This window comes from Spea bombifrons, chromosome 4, assembly GCF_027358695.1.
Source record: "Spea bombifrons isolate aSpeBom1 chromosome 4, aSpeBom1.2.pri, whole genome shotgun sequence".
Classification (NCBI taxonomy): domain Eukaryota; kingdom Metazoa; phylum Chordata; class Amphibia; order Anura; family Pelobatidae; genus Spea; species Spea bombifrons.
Window position 1 is genome coordinate 65892512 of NC_071090.1, and position 27625 is coordinate 65920136.

Sequence of the window (27625 nt, forward strand, 5' to 3'; positions counted from 1 at the left end):
CTTTATTTTTTTATTAGAGTCACAAAAATAAGTGAATTATGAGTGGCAAGCAATGAGACAATTCTTAATATTTAGGTTCTGAAGTTTTTTGTTAATATGTTGGTGAACACAAAAGCTTTTATGATGTCATTTGGTGTTTTGATAATACGTATGATATCATATTGGGTTACACCGTAACTCAACGTGCGAGTTTTAAGTAAACTGCACATACCAGTGATTATGTTGTACGAACCTCACTGATGAAACCTGAAGTTGAAACCCCAATGTTTAAGCAATTTATGTTTGTTAATTTGCATTTGTTTATCTTTAGGGCCGAGACGGAGCAAAGATTGAACCCTGGGAAGATGCAGACTATCTAGTTTATAAGGTCACTGACAGATTTGGCTTTCTGCAGTAAGTAATTTTGTTTTTCTGAGAATATGCAAATAAAAGCTATTTATAAACTAAAATTATTTATCTGCATGGTAAAATATTGACTGCTTGTATTTTTAATAAAACATATTACAGCAAAATGTAATTTGTGGAGTAGAAAATGGGCTGCATGCTGATTTTCAGTTATTAAAACGCCATTTGCCTTAATGCCTGTCATTTTACAATTGAATTATTTTGCTCGGGGAAGTAAATATTTGCTAGATTCGGAGCTGAAAATGAAGATGAACAGTTTATTTTCAGGATGCTTCTAATTTGCTGGTCAACAAAAAAAAAAAAAGGTGACTTAAATCCTACAGAAGCAAATGGATCAGCTGTTGTGCAGGAAGACTAGGGTCCAAAGGGCTTTGGTGAAGTGGACCTGTTGGAGAGAGCAGAAGATCTGGACTTTAAGACCCACCCAACATGACTGGCAATTCCCACACTCTTTCAATATTTATAGAGATTATTACAGTTATAATTACTTATATATTGCTGTCAGATCCCATGTCGCTATAAAATAGGTCATAGCAATGATAACAAAATTAAGCACACACTGAAAGTGTAGAGGACTCTGGTCATTAGACTTTACAGACTAAAGTCTCAAGACTTAACCACCTTTTATCATCATCTGCAGTATCCTTGCGTTTTGCTAGTATTTGGGTTCTCATGGATGACCGGTATTACTTAAAGCGTCAATGACAATCTTTTTGGAAGTCATTGGAGCTTGTAGGGCACTTAGTGAAATGTCCTTCGTAAAGCATTACGTTGCCTGCTCTGCGTTACGCTGTATGACAGGTGGTCAGTAATAGGCAGAAGTGAATACTTGGTAATTGCTTGTAGCAAACTGTGATGCTTAATGGGAACCAGTCACTCACACAGCTTTTAGCATCGCTTTGGTAATTGTGATCTGTAAACACTCTTATATGCATTTATCTAATAACACGGACTGTAAAACATAGGATTTAGATAATTGAGTGTGCTGCTTTATTGTACGCAGCAGCCATCCCATCAGTATATCATCCGCGTTTAGCCTACATTTATCTAACATCATAGCATTTTTTTTTCTCCTATGTTTTGTTTAGATAAAGCTTTGACAAGCAGCAGGTAGGAAATGAGGAGTTTAACTCTTTGGGCGCCGGTGGTCTAGCCAAATTTGCCCCCTGGGAAACTGAGCCATTTTCAACCATTTTCTCATCCTTTTGTTTGAAAAAGTTTTACTTTGCCCATGGGGGAAAACAAAATATTGGGGTTTTTTTTCTTTAGAAGTTAAGCTTTTTATTGGTATCAAACTTTTAGGCGAGTTATTTATTATTGGGGAAGATATAAGATTTTAGTACTAAATTATGACACCCCCTGGGTAGTTGGCACTCACCATGTTGTTTTTGTCTCATGAAGCTTCACCGACGATGCATGTATAAGTACTTTGTTATTACAAGGAAAAAAAGTCACTTTCAATTTAGGGGAAGCTTTACCCCCAAATTTTAAACGAGGCTTAAACGGCACTTTTAAGTGGGCAGCCAATCAGGAAATAAGAGTTCGGCTGCGTTTTGAGATACAGTAGAATATTAGCATATTTAAAAATATTTACTTGCCTGTACTGTGTATTAAAAGCCAAAAGGGATGCTAAAACTGTTTAGCTTTGTTTATGATCTGTTTATTAATAATCAGATGAAATTTTTTGTTAAAGCCACTAATGGGTTTTTCATACGTCTTGCTTGTATTGCAAAATAAATAGTGGGAAAAATGACGCATAAGTAATCCTGTTCATACCTTAAAGATATATACGTACCTAGCGTGTGCCAGGGCAGTTAACCAAAAAACAAATCCAGCACAAAATGTTGTTCCGAAATGTGGCATATGAGGTTGCCCTTTAAATGCCTGGAAAAGGTTCATGGTGGGCAAGGTTGATGGCTCGCATGGTTGTACTTGAACAGGGCACAAGCCAGTAGTGAAGTATGTTCGGAACAGTTTGTGCCATCTGTACAGCAAGGCCAATATCAGGGAAGGGTAGGGTCTTAGCACCATAGTGTAGTATTTCTCATAAAGCCACTATTCTTTGCTATGGGAGGGATAAGCATGGCTCCAGTAATTTTTTTCCACTTAAGTCATTTAGATTTTTTTTAAACGCCAAGAAATGCTTAATGTTATCCCAAAAACATGGCATGCCTTAAACCCAAACATTTACTATGGAGTGGTGCAGTTCTTCGTTGTGTTGTGCTGTTATTTATATATGGTAGCTATTTTATTTAACTCCTTTAGACGATTTTAAGATCCTCTTAAAGTGTTGAGGAACCGCTCCATTCTTTCTTTGATAACACCGTCTAGATGTTGAAATCTTTTCAACAATTATGAATAGCAATTAGCGTCTTTTTGTCATTCTTTTTAGATATTCCTGTGTAATGTCACATTACTTTTCCAACAAATGCAGTCATATCAGGAATAATGCCATCTCTGGGAGAAGAACTGCAGAAAATACTTATTTTGTGATGTTGTCTTTTGCCCCACATAAATACTGTAGTGGTGGATACTGGATTGCATACAAATTCCAGTTCTGCAGTATATTAGTATTTATAACTTATATTCTGCTGATATCACCATATGACCATTAAACCAACAGAGACTTTGGTGACATCGCATTGTAAATACCTAGACGTTAGTATATAGTTGGCCCTTTGCAGCCATAACGGCTTCTGCTCTTCTGAGAAGGCTTTCCACAGTTTGGAGTGTTTCTGTGTGAATATTTGCCCATCGATCCAGTAGAGTATTTGTGAGTTCAGGCACTGATGTTGGATGAGAAGGCCTGGCTTGCAATCTGTTCCAGTTTATCCAAAAAGGTGTTTGATGGGGTTGAGGTCAGGGCTCTGTGCAGGCCAGTCTAGTTCCTCCACACCCAACCATGGATCTTGCTTTGTGCGCTGGGGCACGTTCATGCTGGAATAGAAAAGGGCCTTCCCCAAACTGTTCACACAAAGTTGGAAGCATAGCATTTTCCAACATGTCTTGGTATGTCCCCTGCAGCATTCCAAGCCATTTTAGACAATTGTATTTTGTTTCAGCCTCCATATTGATGATCATTAGCACCTGCTCTGTATAATTATTCAAATACTTAACTATATGCCTGCAAATCTATGACTTTTAGCAAGTGTATACATCATAGACTTTTATTTACTGCCACGATGTTCAAGACACCATATTGTTCTGATTATAGGCGCTAATTAAATATTGCGGCCTATAATTGGGGTTTAGATATTTTTAGACCTGAAACAACGAATCGATAAAATCGATAATAATCGATAACGGGAATCGTTGTCGACGATTTCCGTTATCGATTAATCGAGTGATGGATTCGTCGTCGTCCTTTCACTTACCTCCGCCAGCGTTCCCCCGTTTCTGCTGCAGAGCTCTGTAGTGTCCGTCTGCTTGAAGTTACGTAATGACGGATGTGACGCGCGTGAATGATGAAGATTTGAATAAAGTTTTGCGGTTGAACGTTGTAAGTGGAACGATGCGGTAGCGGAGAGAGAGAGAGAGAGAGAGAGAGAGAGAGAGAGAGAGATTGCCGGGTGGGAAACTGATGGGGCAGAGTGTGGGTGGGTGCAGGGCATTTTATTAAATATTGTTTTTTTTTTTATCCGATTAATCGAAAAAATAATCGGCCGATTAATCGATTATTAAAATAATCGTTAGTTGCAGCCCTAGATATTTTCAAAGTCCCTCTACCTTTTCCGCAGACTGCTTCTGTGCACCTGTCTGTTTTCACAGGTCTCTGCTTCTTTTCTTGTATCTTCTTGTTCTGTTTTCTTTCTTCTGTCTTTTGCTCTCTGTCTTTCGCTTGTCCCCGTGTGTTCAGTCTTGACTTGTGGCACACTTTTGCAAACTGAGCACACCCGCTCCCCGATCTGAGGAACTGTGAGAGGCTGTGCTCGTGTCTCTGCTCTTTTGGGTAGGTACCCTAAGATGCCCGAATATTGCAGACAGATCTGCATAGAAAGAGATGCTTGGGGGGCAAGTGGAAGACGGCGGATAAAGTAGGGAGACATTAAGAGAGAATGAGTTTTAGCTTTCTTTTTTTTTCTTTTATTTTTTATTACATTTTCTGAAAATTAACACCAAACTTTAGGGGTGCAGTTTATATTCGGGACAATACGGTTCAATTTAACCTGATGTACTAGCTATGCCAATTTTAATAACTATTCATCTGTGAATTTTCTCTGGTCACACAACAGCGTTTTTTTATTCCTAGCCAGGGCAGTTGGTTAACTCTCTATTCATTTTTCTATTCAGATGTGTTTAACCTAGAAAAGTCATTTTCTGGATTAAGCACATTGTTTAGCAATGAATTGATTAGCCTTGTGTAGATTGCGTTACTAAACGCTTGATCGCTGCTAACGTTTTCGCTGGCTTAGCTTTCAAGTGATCTCTGTAGAACGTGCTGTACAAGTAACCAGTCTCGCTAAAATAAAGTGTGAAGTTTCATTAGCGGAAAACATTCCACACGGAATAACTTGTTAGAGCTTTAATTCAGAACAAAACCACGCAGTGGTACAACTACTATCCGGGGAATGAAGAGGTGCTAGGGTAAAAAGTAAGAACCTGCAACATGCATGTTATTGTTTCAAACGTAACTTAAAAATACATGCTGCTAAACTTGGAATGAGCAACGTTATTATCAGCAGACCTGAATAAAGAAGAGGTGTGCATACTAATGGGGGGGGGGAGATATTCCCTAGAGGTCAATATCTGTCTTTTTCTGCAGTGGTATTTTCTGTATGCAGGACTCCCAACTCCAGATCCGTCTGTTTCATTTCAAACTTTTATATAACGCCATCATATTTAGCAGCGCTGTACAACAGGTAAACAGGACATAACAAATAGTGTGTTATGTAACAATTTGAATAAGAGAACGGACATTATCTGTTGTACAGTGCTATAGAATCTGTACATGATGACACTTTGAAGGGTAACCTGCATAGGCTTTAAGATGAGGACTAATATGGTGATTAATATAAATGTTACAAAAGAAGTCAACTTGGAGGAAAGAAGAGAGGGGAGATGCGATAAACGTTTAAATACTTAAATGGATTTGACAAAGTACAGGAAGCAAGTTAATTTCAGAGGAGTCTAAAACTGTGAGTCAAACCTTTAGCTGTAATGTAAGTTTTATTTTACTGAGGGGGTGTTAGATACATGAATCAGCCTCCCATCAGAAGTATCACAGCTTAACACAGTGAGTGAAATTAAACATGCATAGGACAGGTGGAATGCTTTCCGAATCTATAAGATAAGACCAAGGAATAAATTAAGGTTAAATAGGCAGAGAAGATTGGTCAAATCTGCTGTCAAATTGTGTGTTTTTAAAGCTGCCTTATATTTTGTATTCTGTTAACAATTAACAGAACATCCAACTGAGGATAGCTAGGGATTTTTGGTGTCTGTACAGAAAATGAGTTTTGGGATTCATGTATACCCCAGAGTGGGAATTTACTGTCCTCTGCATCTTGCTGTCGCTCTACAAACTAAGATCCCTATCTGTTTATTTTTAGCAATCTACACGTGTCAATGCGTTATCGCACATCTCAATAACCAAAAATGTCATAACACAACGCCTCTTTCTTTTGAATTGTGTGCCTGCGATACAGCAGACTATCAAACAATATTACACTGTAATACAGACTTTTAGAGACTGATCATTTATCGAGGGAATCAAGGAAAAGAAGCATTTTGTGTTCTATGTTTTTTAAAATAAAAAAAAATACAAAAAAAGTCGTCATTTTTAAAAAATATGTATGTTCCCTTTTTTCTGAAAACTAAGAGACCCTTAGCTTACTGGCTCCTTAAAGTCTCTCTATATGAATCACTTTTCCCATGATCTGACCAACATACCAGTCCTTGTAAAGTTTTCTTCTATTTTAAAACAAAAATGGACATGACTGCCTTCTAGTTGAAACCAATGTGATTTTGCATCTTGAACAAGATATATGTAAAGAAACAGGGACATATGGGTTTAAATTAAATTGTGTAAAATACACTATTATTTTTCTGTTTGCTTTACTTAGTTACAACTGTCAAGATATCATAAAGTTACATTCAAAGTTAATACAGTAAAACACTACCCCTAGCAACATACAGTGTTGTCCACTAATATTGGCACCCTTGGTAAATTTGAGCAAAGAAGTCTGTGAAAATTTGCCTTTATTGTTTCAGCTTTTGAACATTTCTTAAAAAAAAATTACACAAAACACATAGGCCAAATGCCGTTAGTCATTCATCGCAATGGGTAAGACCAAGGAAAATAGCTGTGATATACAGCAAAAGTATTGAAAATGCCCATATCCACCACCAGAGCAATAGCTAAGACGTTCAAGTCAACCTTGAAGAGGATGGTTTGAGTGGCCAAAAAAAATCTCCAGGGATCATAGCAGGAGAATTGTAGAAGTTGTGTCTTGGAGTCAGAATGTCTCCAAAGCTACAATCTGACATCACCTACATCACCACAAGTTGTTTGAACAAAGAAAAGGATCTACTCTCACCCAAAAACAAACTCAACCGTCTTTAGTTTGCCAGACACTATGGGAACTTCAAATTGAATGTGGTTCTACGGTCAGATAAAAACCCAAATAATGCTTTTTGGCAATGATTGCCAGAGGTGGGTTTGGCACACACACAGAGGTAGACGCATGGAAAAGTACCTCATGCCCATGGTTAAATATGGTGGTGGCTCTTTAATGTTTTGGACCTGGACGTTTTGTCAAATATCAACATATATTAAATGAACATCTGTCTGCCTCTGCCAGAAAGGTTAAAACGGGCTTTGGTTGGATCTTCCAGAAAGACAATGATCCAAAACACATCAAAATCAACGCAAAAAATGGTTTACTGAGAACAAAATCAAAGTCCTACTACGGCCATCCCAGCCCAGTGACTTGAACCCCATAGAAAGAGGAGAGTCACCAGCGTCGACCCTGAAATTTGAGAAATCTGAAGATGGAGGAATGGTCTTGGATCCCTTGTCATGTATTCTCCAACCTCATCAGGCATTATAGGAGAAGACTCAGAGCTGTTATCTTGGCAAAGTATTGACAATGCAGTTGCTAATGATTGTGCCCCACACCGTTTTTGTAGGAGAGTTATAGCTTTAATTTACCCAATTAGTTGTGCATCTTGTGTAATGTATAGTTGAATCAATGAGTTATATTATAGAGGAGCTATAGAATACAGAGCCAATCTAACCTTCCAGCAGCAGATGCCCTATAGGCCCTTCATAATGTATAATGAAGTTAGTAAGTTGAAACTGCGGCTCTCATGCCAACTCCTGCTTCAGTTAACACAAATATAAAATGTTATCTAAAGTTACATTTCTATGAAGTTGATTTTCTAAATGGAACCATTGAATTCAACATGCAGCATGTCTCAAATCATGGCCCTCCCTGGCACTGAAATATTTAAAAGGAGTTTTTGGGTTTAGTTTGCAGGGTTTCTCATCATTGTACAATTTCATCCTTCGTATAAGATATGACTTTTTGGTTCTGCTCTACTCAAGCCAGAATTATTCATCTGGACACCACAAAGACCCCAGACCCAATTATTTAGTGTTACTTTTTTTAAAATTAAATATTCAAAAACTATACATTCCTGGAAGGATGGCAACCCTTGAAGATGCGAGTGCACTGTACTTATGTGAATGTCCTTGTCAAAACACAAATTGGGCCAATATTCCAGCTGTGTGGTACTTATCATTTGGTCCAAAATGCTCAAGCAGCTCAAACAGAAGTCATATTATGGATTTTACTTGTATGAGTATGAGATGAAATCTCACAAATAATTACAGCATTAATATCATCCCACTATCAGCTGCTTGTTAACAGCAGGGGATGAGGAGGAATCAGCACTTGAAGCACACTTAAAGCCCTTGGTGATAATCCTTTGTAGATGACAGGCCATTTGCCAGCGGAAATTATTACTGCCATTATCGTTTAATGCTGATGGGTTAATAATCATGTTTTCCGAAGCAAAAGCACAAAGCACACAGAGATCGTTGATGTCAGTGCCATGTGCATATGAACATCCTAAAAGTACGCTCTGATATGATAATTTTAAGCGAGATGTACGGGCTTATACTGCCTCTATCTGGATGAGAAAACCTGATACACTAAACTTCTGTAACACTTTAAAAGAATAGAATACATAGTACTATTTTGTCTTTTTTTTTATTGAAGAAAATCTTTTTTTTTTTTTTTTTTTAAATAGTGATCAAGAGCTGCCTTCTTACGATGATGCAACAGAAAAGGTAAGACACAACTTTCAATATTATTCTGGCCTCATGTACTGACTGGGTTTAGTGTAAATTATCACATATATTTAGGGTACTGGAGCAGAATATTATGAACCATGGCTTTGCGGATTTTTGTCCAGCCATGTTTTACACATGCTGTGACCAATCTCTACATGAATACACTACCATAATGATGACAGTTATACATATGTGATATTAAACAAATATAAAGGGTTGGGAGAAGATGAAAAGGCAGACAATCTCATTTAACCATAATTATTGTATGTTCTAGTAGGAGCAGACAAGGCCACCTCATACAGCACCACCTCTGTGGTGGAGGTGCCAGTATTGATGCATGGCATTTGCACTACCCCCCCCCCCATAAAGTGTTTTTTTTAATTTATTTATTTTTTTATTCCATGGTGATGACAGTCATGGACACTGCTTTAAAACAATGTAAATACTTACGCTCTTTCTCCTAATTACCAGCAAAAACTCCTTGAGATTGAAAGAACATCAAAGTGGGTGAAAATGTTCAGAAGTTGGGATAGGTACAAGAACACTGAAAAGGTAAATTCGATTTATATTTTTGTAGTTCTAGGGTAATAGAAGTACACAGCAAGCTATTTTTGCTAGCTATAAGACCTTATAGATAAAAGCTGCAGGGATGTGTGTTTGTTCTTTTGGGCATCATTGTAATAAGAAATTCACGTTGGTCTAAGATATTTTCGTGACAATAGGCTTGTCACCACCGGCATACAACACTGATCCTTTAGACCTCTCAAACGTATTACTTATTGAATTTGTATAATGTACTTATTATTCATTGTAGCTTGACCTAAACTTATGTTTTAATGCATAGTACAGTATTCTAAATGTATACTCCATATACCTTTGAAACTTTTGTATTGGCCATCTGCTCTAGTAGTGTAGGTTACACCACATGAGTCAACCAGCAACCCCCCCAGTTTGTTATCAATGAAAGTCATGGATTATGCACGGAGAGTGATTAGCAGTCTCGGATCCGTGACCCATAAATCATCATACAACATTTACTTTTATTATGTGGGCAGGATTGGAAACATAATTGCAAGATTCTCACAATTATCACACCAATTTCAGGCCCTGCTAGCCGTATAGTTATGCAGCACAGCCCATCAATAATATTTTTTTCACCCTTTCCTTTGCTTGTAGTATACTTTGAAAATAAAGATGGTTACGTCTAGCAAAGCTTTACATTTGTGCTATAATTTTACATGCTAGAAAATTGCAGCGGAAAAATTAAAAATGTGTAAATTGAATCCAAATTTTCTAATGTTTCATTAATATTCTTAGGTTAAGGCTACCCTATTGTTTTCCGGCATATGCCTTACAAAATTGTTACCTGTCATTCATTGACATGTAGCGACGCTTGTTATCCTTTACCTCCTCTAGCATAATTGAATGCTTCTCATTTACACCGCTTCCTCGTGCAAGGTATCACCTTCTCTCACAACGCTGAGGAAGTGTTTCATTCACAGTGCATTGATAATGTTGCCGTGGTTTTAGGAGTTTGTCGTGTTTCTGAAAACAACTTCTAATAGTACAGTTGACCTCTCTTCATCCCGATGTCAGCCTTAAGTAGAAAGGTCTTGGAACTTATTGCTTTTAGCATTTTTAAAATTTTTTAATATCTATCTATCCATCTATCTATCTCTATAGATAGATGTATATATATGCAGGACCATGCTTGTGTGTTGCTGATGTTTGTGCAGTTCATAATAACTGTGCATTTTAACTTTGTCTCAGATCAGGGGTGAGTCTAAATGGTGAATGATGAGTTGCATAAAAACATGGAATTTGGCCAGTCTAATCTGCTCAGTTTTCCTGATATTGTCTTAAATTCAGGATAGCTTTATGCCTATCCCATGCATGTTTTAAATCCCCGCAGTATTAGACTCTGCCACTTTTGCTTGAAGGGTGTTTTGGAAGGCTTTCACTCTTTTGCTATTTTATACTGCCCCGTTATTGTAATGAAAGTAATCACAAGGGTATTTTCATGCTGGGCACCTAGCAGTAGTAGCGACGTGAAAGTAAAAAGTGGTGTTATGTCAATATTTCTGTTTGCTTTGTCTCTGAACAGTTTTTATAGTGCTTTTTTTGAGAGCTAAAGGATAGGACACCTTCACTCCTGATGGCTGTTTTGATCTCCTTATTGCAACAGAAAACCACTAGTGGGTTAAATCGCAAACACCTTGAAATAAGTTTTATGAGATATGTTTATTTACAAAGCATGGTAAATGAAACCATTAATTTTACCAAAATGTAAAATATATCCTTATATGGAATCCTTTGCATGCTCTCCTAATTCACTGGTGGTAACTTTAGTTCACGATTGGCACGTTATCTGCTAAAATATGTTGTGATTGTTTAGCTCCACAGAAGAATCTACAAAGGTATCCCACTTCAGCTAAGAGGGCAGGTGTGGTCGCTAATCTTGGAGGTTCCAAAACTTAAAGACGAACGGAAGGACCTTTACATGGTAGGGCGCTTGTGTTCATTTGTGTGTGGCTTATGGGACCCCATGATAATATACCTATATTTCCCCGCATATTAAGTATTGAAACTGTCTTACAGCAGGCATCAAGTTCAGCAACCTATGACCATATCATAATGAATATCAGCACAGACAGCTGTAGTTATATATTTGTACCTTTTATGTCTATCATGTTCTATTTAATATAAAAAAAAGGATTAATATCACCTACACTGTGCTCCTCAGGTCCTCTTTAAAGTGTGGTCCTGGTTGTCCATTGACAAATGGCAGTGAGCATCCTACTTTCCGAATGCCATGTGTAGTCGTTGTTCCTTAACATTAGCTTTTTGGTTAAGTGAATATCATTTGGCCAGTTTTTTTAAAAACTAAATTTTGGGTATGTGCCTTATCATGTCTCTTTGTTTTTTTTTTTTTTTTTTTGTTTTTTTTTTAGATTCTGAAACAGAAAGCAAGGCGTCTGTCTCCTGACATTAGGCAGATTGATTTGGATGTTAACCGAACATTTCGAGATCACATTATGTTCAGAGACCGATATGGTGTTAAGTAAGTCCAATTACTTATCTACAATACACATAAAACCCTTTCTCCTCAAAACACCAAATGTCTCTTTACACAGTTTTTGCATCAATCTTTTTTCTGATGAACTTCATCAGCATAAAAGCCTCAACCTTGAAGATCCAATTCATGACCATGGGATTTGATAAGGAAAATTGCAGATATATTGCAGAAAACATGACCTATACGCTTGCACTCTACTGCGCCACCACCTGCATCATTTCATTTGCTTCCGTGTGTGATAGATAATATTTTATATAATCAATATCTGTGTGTGTATGTGTATATATATATATATATATATATATATATATATATATATATATATATATATATATATATATATATATATATATATATATATATATATATATATATATATATATACACACACACACACACACATAATCTATTGAGCTGCAAAGTAAATTAGTTAAATGAGACAAGGATCCATTAAAACTGTATAGGGTATGTTCTGCCACGTAATTGACTTCGTTATCTCCCGTGCGCTGTCATACCGCATGTCCTGCTCCTCTCATTACTGTCAAAGTGTCATTGCATTGGAAACTCACATATAACTGCGGGTGACAGAGACTCTTTGATAGCAGCAGGGGAGGGATGTTTAAAATTGCCATTTTTAATATAACACTTTCATTTAAGATCAGGATTCTTTAGCTGTCATGTAACACCAGGTTTAAAAGTGTCTATTCTTCTAGATAATTTTGTAGCCGTAAAACCACCTGTCATCCCCGCAAAGTTGAAAGTCGTGTGTAATTAGTGTGGCACAGATCTGGTGGGATTTTTTTATTTTAACCTTGAACAACTAGTAGCTGGATGGTACGGTCTTCTTAAAGCTACAGATAACCCAAAAGTCCAGAATTAATATCAACACAAAATATGAGCATTTTATTATCTCCCAGCCCCAGTTTTGCATTAGTTATACCTCAAGATAGTGTTTTCAGAATATATTGGAATTATGACAAATCAGGTAGACAGACACTAGGATAATTGGAAACATTTTTTGTGCATTTTTTCTTCTCCAAACAAAAGGGAGTCTTCTCTTCCAGAACAAAGTGTTTTTGGATTGACAAGAATTACAGGCGCTTGTTATAATACATAATAGTAAAGACATAAAAGGCAGGTTTTTTTGGCATGTATCAGGTTATGATTTGAGAAATCTGTTTTCACAGAGAGGGTCCATTCGGTCTCTTTTTAATGTCCTTAAACTTGAATTTATTATAAAATGTGAACCTTTGATATAATGTTTGTTTTTCATTTTCCCTCTTCAGACAGCAAGCTTTATTTCATGTGTTGGCTGCATATTCATTGTATAACACGGTAAGTTTTGGTTAAAAAAAAAAACAAAACCCTGAACTTGTATAGAATCTGTACTTTGTTTAAAATATTGGTAAATTTGGTTGCTAGTTACCTGAGCCCATGGAACTTCTGGCCTTTGTAACTAAATATATGAAGAAACATTGTTAGGACGGAGTGTCCAATTATGTTGAAAGCTCGACACACATACTCCTCCTTGGGGCAGCGCATCCTGTCAACAGAGACGCCCAACCAGTGGAGTGGGCTTGCTGCTTACAACTTCATGTGAGGGTCTTGTGGGCATAACCGTGGCGTTCTAAAATGCCAAGGATGCAAATATTTGAGCTAAAATCAGCATTACTCACCATTCTTCCAATCCCTTTCTAGTGCCTTCTTTTTCCCCGCTGACAGCACAGGTGCTGAGTGTCCATAACACGCTGTCAGATCCTCACTGTTGGACGCAAGGATCCGAGAGAGTGTATGGACACTGCCACTGCCAGTGCCTGTACTGTGGGAGAGGGAGATAAGGCAGCACAAAGAGATGCTTAAGATAACAATTTTACAAACCTTACTTTCACATAAGTATGACCTTGCTTAATTATTTTCTTAAATGTGAACAAAGTTTAATGTCAATTCAAGGACAAACATGCAACTACAAACCCATTACTGCTCCCCCTCCTTGGGGCAGCGCATCCTGTCAACAGAGACGCCCAACCAGTGGAGTGGGCTTGCTGCTTACAACTTCATGTGAGGGTCTTGTGGGCATAACCGTGGCGTTCTAAAATGCCAAGGATGCATATAGCTGTGAATTTCCAGGTTATATGTGAAGAAAAACATTCTGGTGCAAATGTGGAAAATTAGTATCCCCATAACAACAAGTGCAATAAACTTTCTGATACTATTATTCCATTCGCTGCTATGGCAACCAGGGAGCTTTCCTCTAGGGTAATTTTTTTATATTTTCTATATAATGAAACCAATTTGTAGCTTCAGTAAGCCTATACACTTAATGTTGACAAATGCCATTTGCAGTGCTAAAATCCTGCAGAATATGAACAGGTGGCTGAAGAGTAAGGTCTGATCATTAGTTATAAAAACTATGATGTATAAATAGAATGGTCCACATGTCAATGTGTATTTTTTTCCCCTTAGGGGCTTACAAGTTTATTAAAAAAAAAAAAAGATCTTTGTGCATAAATTAACAGGTGTCTGTAATTATCACGTTGGTCACAATCATCCGAGAATTCACACGGCTCGGGGACCCCTACGCCTACTGGAGCTCTGCTCTGCCAGATGGTATTGACGTGTATGCACAAAATCTCCTGGCAAACTCTCTACACGGTGTCAAAGCCAGGCTTGTTAACCCATTGAACCCGACAATGTGTTGCGAGCAGTCTATCGTTGTATTACACGGTCTCTGAAATTTCCTCTGTTTCACAGTCCCCGCAGCACTAGGTTTCGATGGTTTGTTCAAGTCGCCATTAAATGTATTTAAAAAATAAATAAAAATACGCAAATCTAAGGTATAGTTAATTGCTACGTTCACACGGCTGGTTTGTAGTTGGGTGCTTGTCCTTGAATTGACATTAAACTTTGTTCACGTTTAAGAAAATAATTAAGCAAGGTCATACTTATGTGAAAGTAAGGTTTGTAAAATCTTAAGCATCTCTTTGTGCTGCCTTATCTCCCTCTCCCACAGTACAGGCACTGGCAGTGTCCATACACTCTCTCGGATCCTTGCGTCCAACAGTGAGGATCTAACAGCGTGTTATGGACACTCAGCACCTGTGCTGTCAGCGGGGAAAAAGAAGGCACTAGAAAGGGATTGGAAGAATGGTGAGTAATGCTGATTTTAGCTCAAATAATTAGTTTGCTTAATTGTATTTTTAAGGATGAAAACTAATGAGCCCTTTGGCCGGCCCAAGCATACGGTCATTAACGCTTATTTTTGGTTCACCTTAATGACTCCTTAGGTTCTGTCTAAACATGTGGTTTGGCTATCTTGGCAGAGTTAGTTAGTAAAGTGCTGCCCTGCAGTAATTGATGACTGTGGGGTGACACTTTATTGGTGCTGGTCAACAATAAGGGAGTGTGTGTGCATCCTGGAAAAAGGCCACTGTCGCAGTCACTGGTACAATTTAAACATCTTTTCTTCCCTCCCAGGAAGTTGGATACTGTCAGGGAATGAGCCAAATTACCGCGTTACTACTCATGTATATGAATGAAGAAGATGCCTTTTGGGCCTTGGTAAAACTGTTCTCCGACAATAGACATTCTATGCATGGTAAGAAATAATAAGTTTATAACAATGAAAAACATTTTGGAGTTTTTCCATGATCCCAGCATTTTATTTATACTGTTTTAATATGAAAATAGATTATTTTTCTTTTTGGAGTTTAGTTCCCTGAAATAGCTTTGGTTTGAGCATACACTGAATTATCGACACTACTGAATGTATGCATTAATATCCCAACGTTTTAATGTAATATACTGAACCCCTCTGTTACTGAGTTAATGATTGAATACTGTGCATGCTTGAAACTCTTCTCTACCGTCGCAGATCTATAATTGGTTGATCATATTATAAGAAAATTTGATTGCGGCATCTTCATGAATATTCAAATAAATGATAATGTGAATATGAAATATTGTTCCCCCTAGCAACGTGTATCCATTGGAGAAACACAGCTGCTTAAGATTTGGAATGGCGGAAGTGAAATTTATCTTTATAAGAACATTACCATTCAATTATTGTTACATTTAAAGGGCTCTAAAATAAAATTTTATCAGTGAAATGCTACTGCAATAGTTACATTTTTTTGCGAGGACCAAGTAATATTTAAAAGTAAAAGGAAAAAGTAATATCCAGTTAGAGGGTTATTTTAGTTAAGGGAAGCAGAAGAGGTTTCCTTTTGTAATATATGATCTGTCACCTTTTCCCAAATTTTACAGGTTTGAAATGTGCCAACATCGTGGATATCTATCTATATGTGTGTGTGTGTGTGTATATACATATATATAATGTGTGTGTGTGTGTGTGTGTTTGTATGTGTGTGTATATATATATATATATATATATATATATATATATATATATATATATATATATATATATATATATATATATATATCTATCCTTGGGTAAATTGTCATGGTAACTTGGGCTGCATTGCCAACCCTATTACCATTGCTGATGGTTGTGTGGTTAAAGAGAACAGGGAAAGCTTCAGATCAAGAAACTGTTATTTTTGTAACCTTTTGCAATGTATTTCTGTTGATTTATAGTAAAATAGTTCCATTTGAATACTTTGTGCACCAAACAGTCACCCTGATTTGACGTTTTTAGCAGTTAACACGGACCATTTTTGTTCCAGACCGATAGCACGACCTGTGGTTAGAATATACGTCGCAGTGAGCTTCTCTTGTCCAGTAGCTCTTGATTTCTTATCTGCCTTTCTGTGTTTTCTTGTAGGTTTCTTTGTACCAGGTTTCCCAAAGCTTTTAAGATTTCAGGAGCACCATGACAAAATAATGAAGAAATTTATGCCTAAGCTTAAGAAGCACTTTGTAAGTGTAAAGCAATGTGTTGCATTATGGTAATTTCTAGGAAATGGAGTGGCTTATTAATTGGAAGGTACTCTCTAAAATTATAAGATAGCAAATAAACAACTGAGGTCTGGCACTTCTTGGCCCGGGGGTCAAGTAAATCTTAACTGGTCCAATCCTACCATTCTGTATTACCCCCATATAATCTGCATATAGTTAACACACACCGCCTCGCTTGCTCACGTAGTTACTTGATTACTGCACACGTGACTTTTCCTTGACTGGACCCTTGCAGTCCCTGCCCCCCAAGTCAACCCTACCCTGATGGTAAACTTTAGCCCATCTAGACTGCCAATTTTGTAAAGAATGATGTAAAGAATTAAACCTTAATTAGTCTTATACTGAAGAGATTTTTATGCCCATCCCTTTCATTTTAAAATTCCCTCACTAACAGTAGCATATAAAACCACACTGCAGCTTTGGTCTCAGCATACTTTTTTATTTCTTTTTTCATAATATATTTAGTTTCTTAGAACCTAGATACACGTTCGCATAGGCTAAAAAGAAATGTCGTTGTAAAACGCCCATAATTGTGAATAATTACATTTTAGCGTCTATATGAAGTTATCTGAATACTTGAAAGCACCAATGTAGTGTAAAATAATGCAGTATGAACAGTAATTTTTTGATAATCATACCCACTGTAGTTGCATTGTACCAGACAATTGACTTCAAATATAGTCACTAATTTATCCTTCACGTTTTCGCCATACTATAAATATATATGCAAATACACTACTGTTCAAAAGTTTGGGGTCACTTAGAAAATGTCCTTTTTGAAAGAAACTCATTTTAATAACATCAGAACGATGAAAAATATAGTGTAGACATTGTTAATGTTGTAAATTGGCTGATTTTTAATGGAATACCTTCATAGGCGTACAGAGACCGTTTATCAGCAACCATCACTTGTGTTCCATGAAAACAGCAATGTGATCCCAAACTTTTGAACTGTAGCGTATATCAAGGGGGATGATACTGAAGTATCAGTCATTCACATGTATGCCCACTAATGGCATGTACCATATATATTGGCATTGACCAGTGTTCCGTTGACATACATGGGATGGCTGCTGCTACTCCCTTTGATTTCAATCGGACTGGAATTGGAGTTTTACGGAGCATGTGAAAGAAGCATAGCTCATGTTCATGACTGTGTGGCTTGATGTCATACTAAGGTTTGTTGTAATTGTTTTGGGACTTGAAAGCACATATTCATGTTTTTGTTACTGTTATGTCTTGGCAATGACCGGAAATCAGCTGTAAAGGCGCATTACCATGTGGTGTCAGGAATCGCTGCTCTGGATTCTGATAGAATACATTTGTCTTAGTTCTCATTGCAGTGAGACTAGTATGCTAGATGGTCTTTTATAATAATCTTTTTTGTTGTTTTTAATTTCCAAGGAATCTCAGGAACTCTACACAAGTCTGTACACTATGAAATGGTTTTTCCAGTGCTTCCTAGATCGGGTAAATATTATAGATGTGTCTTCATTCGCCCATGTGAATTTGATGCATTGCCTTTATTCCATTTAGCATCACAGGCTAAATTCTATAATTGTTCCTTGTTATGTATAATTTTGTACCATACAGCAACAGTACAATCTGGCTGTCTTTATAAATAGTTACACAAATGCCTAATATTGATCATTCATACTTCATTTCAGTTGTAAAAATACATTCAGCAATCTTCATAAACAACTTAGTGAGGTTTAGAACTCCAAGGGCAAATTGACCAATTACAAAAAAAAAAAAATAATAGACATAAACATATGTGCATTTTGGTACAATGAATTAAATGTTTGTTTCCATTGTGTTTTTCTGTGTTTTCTAGACTCCTTTCACGCTTAACTTAAGGATATGGGATATCTACATACTTGAAGGAGACAGAGTCCTTACCGCTATGTCCTACACCATTTTAAAACTGCATAAAAGTAAGATTCTAAAACCAATTTTTTTGCATCATTAACATAAAATCTTGGGTTCTCTCCATAATGTTACCTTAATATTCAAGCTTCTATAGTTTTATAAAATGGCATTCTGCTGCTCTCGTATATTGTAAGACTTTCCTAGCCGAGGTCTGACAACCTCCTGTTCTAGCGCTGGAGTCTTGTATATTATTTCCTGCTTCAAGGTTTATTTTTCTGACTGATCTTGACATAACTGGGACAATGACACAGATCCCAGGAGAATGTATTGGGAGGATGTTGCTCATAGCATTATTCTTGGGATTTCAAGGCCCCCTGGTAGTGAATTGATCAGTGTTCATTGTGCTGCAACAGAAAAACAAGGAAGAGAATATATTTAAACCACATATCATCTTCCTCCTCTTTCTACTACTCCATGATCATGTTGGGGAGTGCTGTGCTTCAGGACTAATTCAGGACTTAATTTCCTAAAAAGGAAAACGTGTCGGCTAAAGGATTGGCGTTCTTTAACCCCTTAACGTCCATTGCCGGGTCAGGCACGTCATGCAAAACGGTCACTTAACGACCTATGACGTACCTGACACGTCATGAGACTTAAACAAGCTTAGAAAGTGATCAACGATCACTTTCTAAGCTTAAACGGTGTTGCTGTAATGCCTCGATGTCGAGGCATTCAGCAACACCGAGATCGGCATGATGGGCCATGTCTGGCCCCTCCCCGGGGCGTCAACAGCCGCCATACATTGTATGGCGGCGGACGCCCGTTTTAAAAGCGTTTAGGAGGCGATCAACGATCACCTCCTAAACGTCAATGGTGTCGCTGGAATGCCTCGTTCAGGAGGCATCCAGCGACACCAAACACTTACCTCTGGGTGGGCTGTGACCGCTCCGGAGAGCGGTCACAGCCGCAGCTGCACGTTGTCTTCGCCATCCGCAAGATGGCGGCGGCCCGGGAAAAAGAATTATAAAGTTTTAAAAGTTGGCTAGACGGTCTCCAGACCCTCTAGTGAACTCTGGCTCCACTTGCAGGTTGAATACAGGTACTGCATTCAACCATACAAGTCAATGGAGCCCAGCTTTCTAATCACTATGTGATTAGGAAAATATTAAAAAAAAAAAAAAAAAAAATATTAAAAAAAAAAAAAAAAGGAAAAAGAAAAAGCTTAAAAAAAACATGGTAACATTTAAAAATTATTATGCTTTAGAGGAACTATCCAGTTCCAGCAAAATGTAAAAAAAAAGTCCAAAAAGAGTAAAATAAATAAAATAAAAAAATAAAGTTTATTATTATGAGCAAGTGCTAAAATTAGCACTGACATGGAAAAATTTAAATAAAAGCATTTCAAATACCCAAGGGGTGTCTAATTTAAAAAAATGAATGGTTTGATGGGGTAAATTGGAGTGGCCGGGCTCAAAGATAGGGCATAGGCACAGACTGACCAAAATGGGGAAAAAAAAGCGCACTTCCAAAATGTGGCATTTTAACCCCAAACACCAGACAAACCCATACATGTGGGGTATGACTGAACTCGGGAGATGTTCCTGAATACATATTAGGGTGTTGTTTGATAGTGACGTATACCTGGAGCTATAAATTTATACCCAAAGTATAATTTGTGTGAAAAAAATACAAAACAAAATACTACCACAAAGTGTGGCAAAGGCTGGTGGTAGAATCTGATGCATGGAAAGGGTTAAATACTACCATTTTAAGTACCCTGGGGTGTCTAGTTTTCAAAAATATATGGTTTTATGAGGTAAATTGTAGTGGCCAGGCTCAAAGATAGGGCATAGGCACAGACTGACCAAAATAGGGGAAAAAAAGCGCACTTCCCAAATGTGGCCTTTTAACCCCAAACAGCAGTCAAACCCATGCATGGGTGGTATCACTGTACTCGAGAGATGTTGTTGAACACATATTAGGGTGTTGTTTGATAGTGACGTATACCTGGAGCTATAAATGTATACCCAAAGTACAATTTGTGTAAAAAAAAATACCAAAAAAATACTAACACAAAGTGTGGCAAAGGCTGGTGGTAGAATCTCATGCATGGAAAGGGTTAAAATACTAGCATTTGAAATACCTCTGGGTGTCTAGTTTTCAAAAATATATGGTTTGATGGGGTAAATTGAATTAGCCGGCTTCAAAGATGGTCCTATTAGGACATGGGGGCAGAATGACCAGATGTAAAAGTTCCAAGTTAAAAAATGTGCACTTCCTAAATGTGGCGTTTTACCTCCCAAACAACCCAACAAACCCATGCATGAGGGGTATGACTGTACTCGGGAGATGTTGCTGAACACATATTGGGGTGTTGTTTGAAAGTGATGTATACCAGGAGCTGTATATCCATACCTGAAGAGCAATTTTAGCGATAAAAAAACACAAAATAAATTACTACCACAAAGTTTGACAAAGGCTGATGGTAGAATTAGTGCATGGAAAGAGTTAAAATTGTAGCATTTGGAATACCTTGGGGTGTCTAGTTTTCAAAAATATATGACTTGATGGGGTAAAATGCATTGGCCGGGTTCAAAGATACCCGAAATGGTACATGGGGGGAAGAATTACCAGATTTGGAAAAAATGGTTTTGAAATAGCAAAATGCTACTTGTACTTAATGCTCCATAACGTGCAGAAAAAAGCAAAAAAACATAAAAACATTGGGTATTTCTAAACTCAGGACAAATAGTAGAATATATTTAGTAGGTTTTTTCATTAGCTTTTTTGGATGAGTAAAAGATTTTTGGGGTAAAAGTCAGAAAATGTGTTTTTTTTTTACATTTTTCATCATATTTTATTACTTTTTTTATGGGAAATTAGATAATATGATTAAAACAATGGTATCTGAAGAAAGCCCTTCTTGTGCTGAAAAAAACAACATATAATTTGTGTGGGTTCACTAAATGAGTGAAGAGAAAATTACATCTAAACACGAACACCGCAAAAGTGTTAAAACAGCCTCGGTCCCAATGGTACAAAAGGTAAAATACAGCCTGGTCCTTAAGGGGTTAATCTCATTTACAATTGTTGTCAGCTTTGTCCTTTTAAACATTGTTCCTGTTTTGTCCTCTACCACTGTGGTTAATCAGGGTCTCTGTGATTATTGCATTACCTCCTAACCTTATAAGAAACTGTGTCTGATTCCAAATCTGTTACTTTGTATTAAAAAGATAACTTTTTTTTAGAATGTAAGAAACATACTGCAAGCAATAATTCAAAGATGCACATAATTGATGATTTTGAAAAAAAAGCTTATTCCCAGTATATGGTTCTTGGTTCACGCTTCTTTGTACTCTTTGGTCATTGTTGGCCACCTCCCCTGTTGATGGGTTTGTGTAGACAAGACATCCTTTATCAGTAGAATAGTTAAGTAACACTTTTTGGGTTAGGTGAAAAGCTTTAAATGCTTTGGATGCTCTATCAATGCTGTTTATTCTCATAAGCTTGCTGTAGGCACATATGATATAGGTAAGGTAACCTTTAGTTGCGTTTTTTTGTAGTATATATGGTGGAAATGTTGTCCCTGTGTTTATTGTTGACTTAAGGGAACATAGTCAACATAGTTGTTAATGCGATCTGTAGGTGGTGAGAGAGGAGATCCAGTGATGTATCACCCAGAAGCACAAGGCACCACGCTATCCCTACAAAACTGAGACGCATTTGATTCTGTACAATAAAAATGTGCTTAACAGCACAGAGTCTTCTGTTTATATATATGTTTCCCTGAAGGTACTAGCCATTTTATCATCTTACAAAAAGCAATTAAATTTTAGTGTTGTTACTGAGTAACCTACATAACGGAATGCAGCGGGGATTCTTTCAACACGTGTGATGCATGTGGCTAAGGGCTTATTTCCCCTTCAGTAAAGCGGAGTGAGTTTACATTTGGAATGTCAATTGGGGGAAAAAAACCCTGTTTCCGAGATAGAAGATGTGGGTATCTCCTTTAATGATTCGTTCAGGACGGTGCTCCCCCGGCTGCAGAGCTGTCCATTTCTTATGGTTTACATTGCTCTGTTTTAGTTTGTTTTGGCTGGTTTTATTCTTAACCAATTTAATAAATACCAGTACCTATCCATCTATATCAGATTGACTTATCCAGTACATAATGACCATGCACAGAGAGCTATGCACAGATTTTCTCTTCATTTACAATAATAGTTGGCACTGGACTATGACAGACAACTTGGAAGAGAGATCTGATATAGGAGAATACTGCCCTTTGCTAAAAAACCCAGCACATATGCAGTGGGATGAGGAGAAATGACATGATACAATTAATTGCCTCTCCTTTATTCCTGTTGTGCCAGGGCATGGGATTTGGCTAGCTCGAGCTCTTTTGGTTTGCTATGATCGTACTGGGGATGTCCTTTTCTTTACCATCTTTTATCATGCTTAAAAGTTATTTTCCTTCCTGAAGAATTGTATACTTAACATTTGGAGCAATTTGATAGCCGCAAATTAATTTGTGTGTGTATAGGGGGGAAAAAAAACACTTCACCTGCATAATTCAGAATCCTCATGAATGGTTAAGAGAGTTCTCATTAAATTACTCATAATTACCTCTGCTGCTTTTTATGTGTGATGAAATATGCAAGATTTCTTTTTCTTTATAATATGCGGTGGCTGTTCCTTGTCTTGCGCAGGCCGAGACGTGAAAAACAGAAAAGCTGGACCATTTCTGCCATGTAATATTCAGTAAATGCATCACCTTTATTTGATCAATAAAAGAGAAGCTACACTGGACATTGACTGAGGAAGATATTATTCTTGCCTAGTGTATTCACAAAGTGAGGATTACGTGCGATCACTACAGAAGCGTGAGCGCTTCATAGCTGGTCTTTGAAGTAATTGCTGTTTTATTGATCAAATAACGAAGACAGATGTTTTAAATATCAGATGGTTAACGCTTACTGACTGTGAGGTTTTTTTTTTCTCCAGCAAAAAAAATCATAGGTATTTGTGGTTTTGTTATTTTTTCTTGTTTTTTTCTTCTTGTTATGTTTCTTATTTTTTAGTTATTTTAAGCAATAATGCATGTTCCATATTGTATGGCTGTGATACAGAGTTGGTAAGAGAATTGCAGGTCACTGCAGTGACTTCGCTTTCCATCCGAGCTCTTCTGCTAGAATAAGCTCACTGGGATTGGCCCTTCATAATGCATAGGGCTATCACTGAGTTCAAATGTTCATCTCTCCTACAAAGTGTGTTTTGTAATGAGGCAGTACTGCATATCTTATACACCTCGCCCCCCAAATGCAAAATAGAGAGAGGCTGTATTGTATACAACCCCCACTATTTAAAAAGAGCCACAGTGGTGCTGTACAATCTAGCACCCCATCTCCCTGCCGTCACACTTTCATTAAAAACTGAACATGCAAGGTGCTTACTTGTACAGTAAAAGATAACAGAAGGGGCTTTTGTATACGGCCACAATAAATCACTTATGTGCCCCATGATGTGGAAATATGAGCATAATCCATGGAGAGCCAGAGATGTTCTGTTGTGTTTAGTTAGCGATTCCAATGGCGTCATACAGACTTAATTTTAAAGGGACACTTACCTAAAAAGGCTTTACTCTTTGTACACGGGTATACATTTGCCAAATGATTTAATCACTTGGCACCATATGCAAATCAACTACTCTCTATTGTAACCCATTATATGGCTGCCCCTGGCTGTTGTCTTAAATAGGGGACTGTTCAGGTGGCCCTTAGTCTTTGAAGTGCATCCCATCTGAGATCATTTGCGTTGTCATAAATGTGAAACATATTGTCTCACTTGGTTGGGGCAAGAAGATTCTTCTCCTCAAACTCAAACATTCCGTGTTCTATCCAAAATACACCATTTTATATTTTTTTAATCTCAAGCAAGAGTACAGTGTAAATTTCATTTGATAACATAAATGTTTGTCCTTCCTATAGGGAATGTAATTTATGTTCCTTTAATAAGGTGCAGCGTCTGCGTGATGAGAAGAGCTTCATTAGAATATGATCACTTTAACTTTTCTGTAGCACCATTTAAAATCATTCCAGATCTATTGTGTATGCTTGTGAGTGGCTGTAGCAATTTACAGACAATAATTTATATTCTTTCCATTTCGCCAGACAATTTTTTTTATGAAGTTTTATAATTCAGCATAGTGTTTTCACAGTTTTTGTTTTCCCTGTTCAATTATTCATAAATAATTAAATGCTAATAACCCAAAAAGCCTTAATGATGCTTTTAAAGCTATTTCAGCTCATTAAGCGTTCAAGTGATTTACTCTCCCCACACTTTACCTATATTTTTGTTATTAAAAGAATTGTCCATAACGGCCCCCTGTTTTTGTCTAGAATACCTAATGAAGCTGTCTATGGAAGAGCTCATAGAATTCCTGCAGGAAAATCTTGCCAAGAACTTTGGTTTTGAAGATGATTATGTAATAGATCAACTTCAACTTTCTATGTCTGAACTGAAGCGGGCAAAGCTTGACCTTCCTCCACCAGGTAAGAAAACATGGCTACCCAAGTAATTTACATTCTCAATGCCCTTGTTTACTGAAAAAGCCTGCAATTGTTACATTACGTTGCTGTTGGGGTATACGTTAGCATAGCCACTATAGATCACTTATGTTGCTGACGGTGTGGACGTATGAACAAATTCCACCCGGTCCTCGAGAGACACAGATTTCCCATTGACACAATCATGTGTCTGTCTAAATAAAGGTGTGCCCACTCAAAGGCTTTATCTTGGTATGAAGTTTGATAACAGCCTATACTCAACCTTAGATTGTTTTATAGGTTCAATATTATGAATGGATAACCAATTTTAACTTTTTCTTTCAGCTAAACTAAAATATTTAGTATAGTTGTAACAGCATACTTTCTTTTGATTTAAGACTAGCATGAAGATCGATAACAACCATAGTTGAGATGTTGGAACGGCAAATAAATCATTTAAGGACAGTAGAATATAATAAACACAAAAATTAAAGGTTAAGGTCATTGAATAGTACATTACTGACCAAAGGTTTAAATTGGGCCCTATGCATGGTTATGAAAGGTTGCTTAAATACAGTGCATAGTAACCTCTGGTCGTGCAGCCTACCTTTTGGGAAAGCATAAAATGTAGTTCTCTCGTGGACATTATAGCTTTTATTATGGCAAATAACGCATTCTCCTCGTTAATGCATTTTCATTAGTTCAGTAAAATCTTCCATCTGCAATCACAGCCAAGTAACAGCTGACAAGTGCTAAGCATGTTCACACCTCATAAACTATCACCACTCTTTGGCACGGTGGATCTTGTTATATGTCTGCACACCTTTTCAAAATTTCAACACCCGGTGTGTTCCTGGGCTGCTCTGCAATGTGTTACTTCAACACCACATAGACTGATTTTACCTGGCGTTAAGTGTTTGCTTCTGAAAACAGAAACTATGTTGCACTACATTAAAAACATAAAGTGTTTAAAGCTGAGTAAATCAATATTGCAATAGCAGTCTTTAGATATAGTCTAAATAGTCTGCTGAATTCACCTGTGTGACCATGGCACATTTCGTTTAATAGTGACAACGTATATGCTCTTGAATGAACCTCAGATTTAACTTCAACATTTTCAACATTTTGAAAGGAGAAGCACATTTGAAGTTTCCTAGGACCATTGATATCCACAGTGCTTATAACTAAAGTCCATAGTAAGGGTGCCAATATTGTAACATGCTCTATATAAAGAATTCTAAGTAGGGTATGACCCGGTTATTCTGCACGTGCGTATACAAGCAATGTAGTTGTTAAAATTTGCTCGTTACCTCCACTCCATGCAGCTTTGTTTCCCGTAATATCACATTCTCTCTTCCTTCTCTCTCCCTCCATACCTGGATGACGAATAGTTAACAATTCAGCTGTACCCTGGACAATGTTAAAAACACTTAGGTTAAGATGGGAAATAATTCTATTTTGTTATTGTATAGAAATCTCACTGGTTTCTATGGTGAATGCTGCACTCTGATTCGAACATTCCTATTTCTCCCTTGGCAATAAGCAAGCCGTTTGTTATGCATATCTAACATATCCAGTTAACATTGAATCACAGAAGTGGCTATTGTATGCTAGTAGGCAATCCGTTACATTTTGTTTTTGCACAGGTTTGGCTTTTTTCCTTTGGTTGGCTGGTTTCACAGCCATCTGTTGCCTGCCATTAATTAAATATTTGGCTCGTTGTGTCCCTGGTAAGGCTTTATACATGGGTATCTTTTATTGCCAGCCTGTGTGCCTTGCAGAAAGCATTTGTGATGGTTCGCTTGTATAAGCCTATATATTTAACACAGCCCTCCTGGATGGGTCTAAGGTTCTTGCCACTTTTGTGTAAGGTTCTCAAACTTGATTATATCTCAAAGGACACCAATGCATTTGTACAAAAGGTCTGTACAACACCCATATGTTCACTTTGTAGCTAACTGAAGGGTATATGGGTTCTTTATTTGTTATGCTGTTTGCACAAGTACTCCTTATCCTAATGAAGAAGATATTCCCTGGGTACTTTGTACCAGCGCAGTGACTTTCCAAGGATCCATCATACTGGATTACGTATGAACTCAAGAACTTTCAGAAGTCATATGCAGTAAAGGCCAACACTTTAGTCAAAGTAAATGATTATGTTTTTTTTTAATGTTGAGATTATCTTAACACACATTATTTTTCTTGGCAGCCGCTATCTTACAGATCAGGCATGAATTTTGTAAATAATTTATGTGAAATAGCCTCAGCTTGTGATGCTATGAAGTTGATATCCATATACTTCATATCACTATAACAAGGCCAAGAGAGTTTAAATCCTGTAGCCTTTTATTAAACATTGAAAGGCATATGCTTCAGATCATTGTGAGATGTTCAGTAGGGCCAAATTAAGTCTCCAGTAGCTGTGTTTTTTCAAATGGTCTAAACGTTTTCTTCTGACATTCACTGCTCTAAATCTTTCCTCTTGTGTACAGCGCTGCAGAAATCTATATTCGCACC

At 37.3% G+C, this 27625-nt stretch overlaps 1 protein-coding gene across 2 annotated transcripts in view; it reads left to right on the forward strand.

Moving 5' to 3' along the window:
* The window catches only part of USP6NL (USP6 N-terminal like), a 70035-nt gene that overhangs the window by 35084 nt on the left and 7326 nt on the right, over positions 1 to 27625 (forward strand). For both annotated transcript variants that reach the window (XM_053465220.1, XM_053465219.1), the window contains exons 3-13: positions 311 to 393; positions 8659 to 8698; positions 9173 to 9253; positions 11097 to 11204; positions 11653 to 11762; positions 13064 to 13112; positions 15252 to 15372; positions 16561 to 16655; positions 18099 to 18164; positions 18529 to 18628; positions 24962 to 25114. In XM_053465220.1, coding sequence (XP_053321195.1) covers positions 311 to 393; positions 8659 to 8698; positions 9173 to 9253; positions 11097 to 11204; positions 11653 to 11762; positions 13064 to 13112; positions 15252 to 15372; positions 16561 to 16655; positions 18099 to 18164; positions 18529 to 18628; positions 24962 to 25114 — 1006 coding nt within the window. The remainder of the gene's footprint in view (positions 1 to 310; positions 394 to 8658; positions 8699 to 9172; positions 9254 to 11096; positions 11205 to 11652; positions 11763 to 13063; positions 13113 to 15251; positions 15373 to 16560; positions 16656 to 18098; positions 18165 to 18528; positions 18629 to 24961; positions 25115 to 27625) is intronic.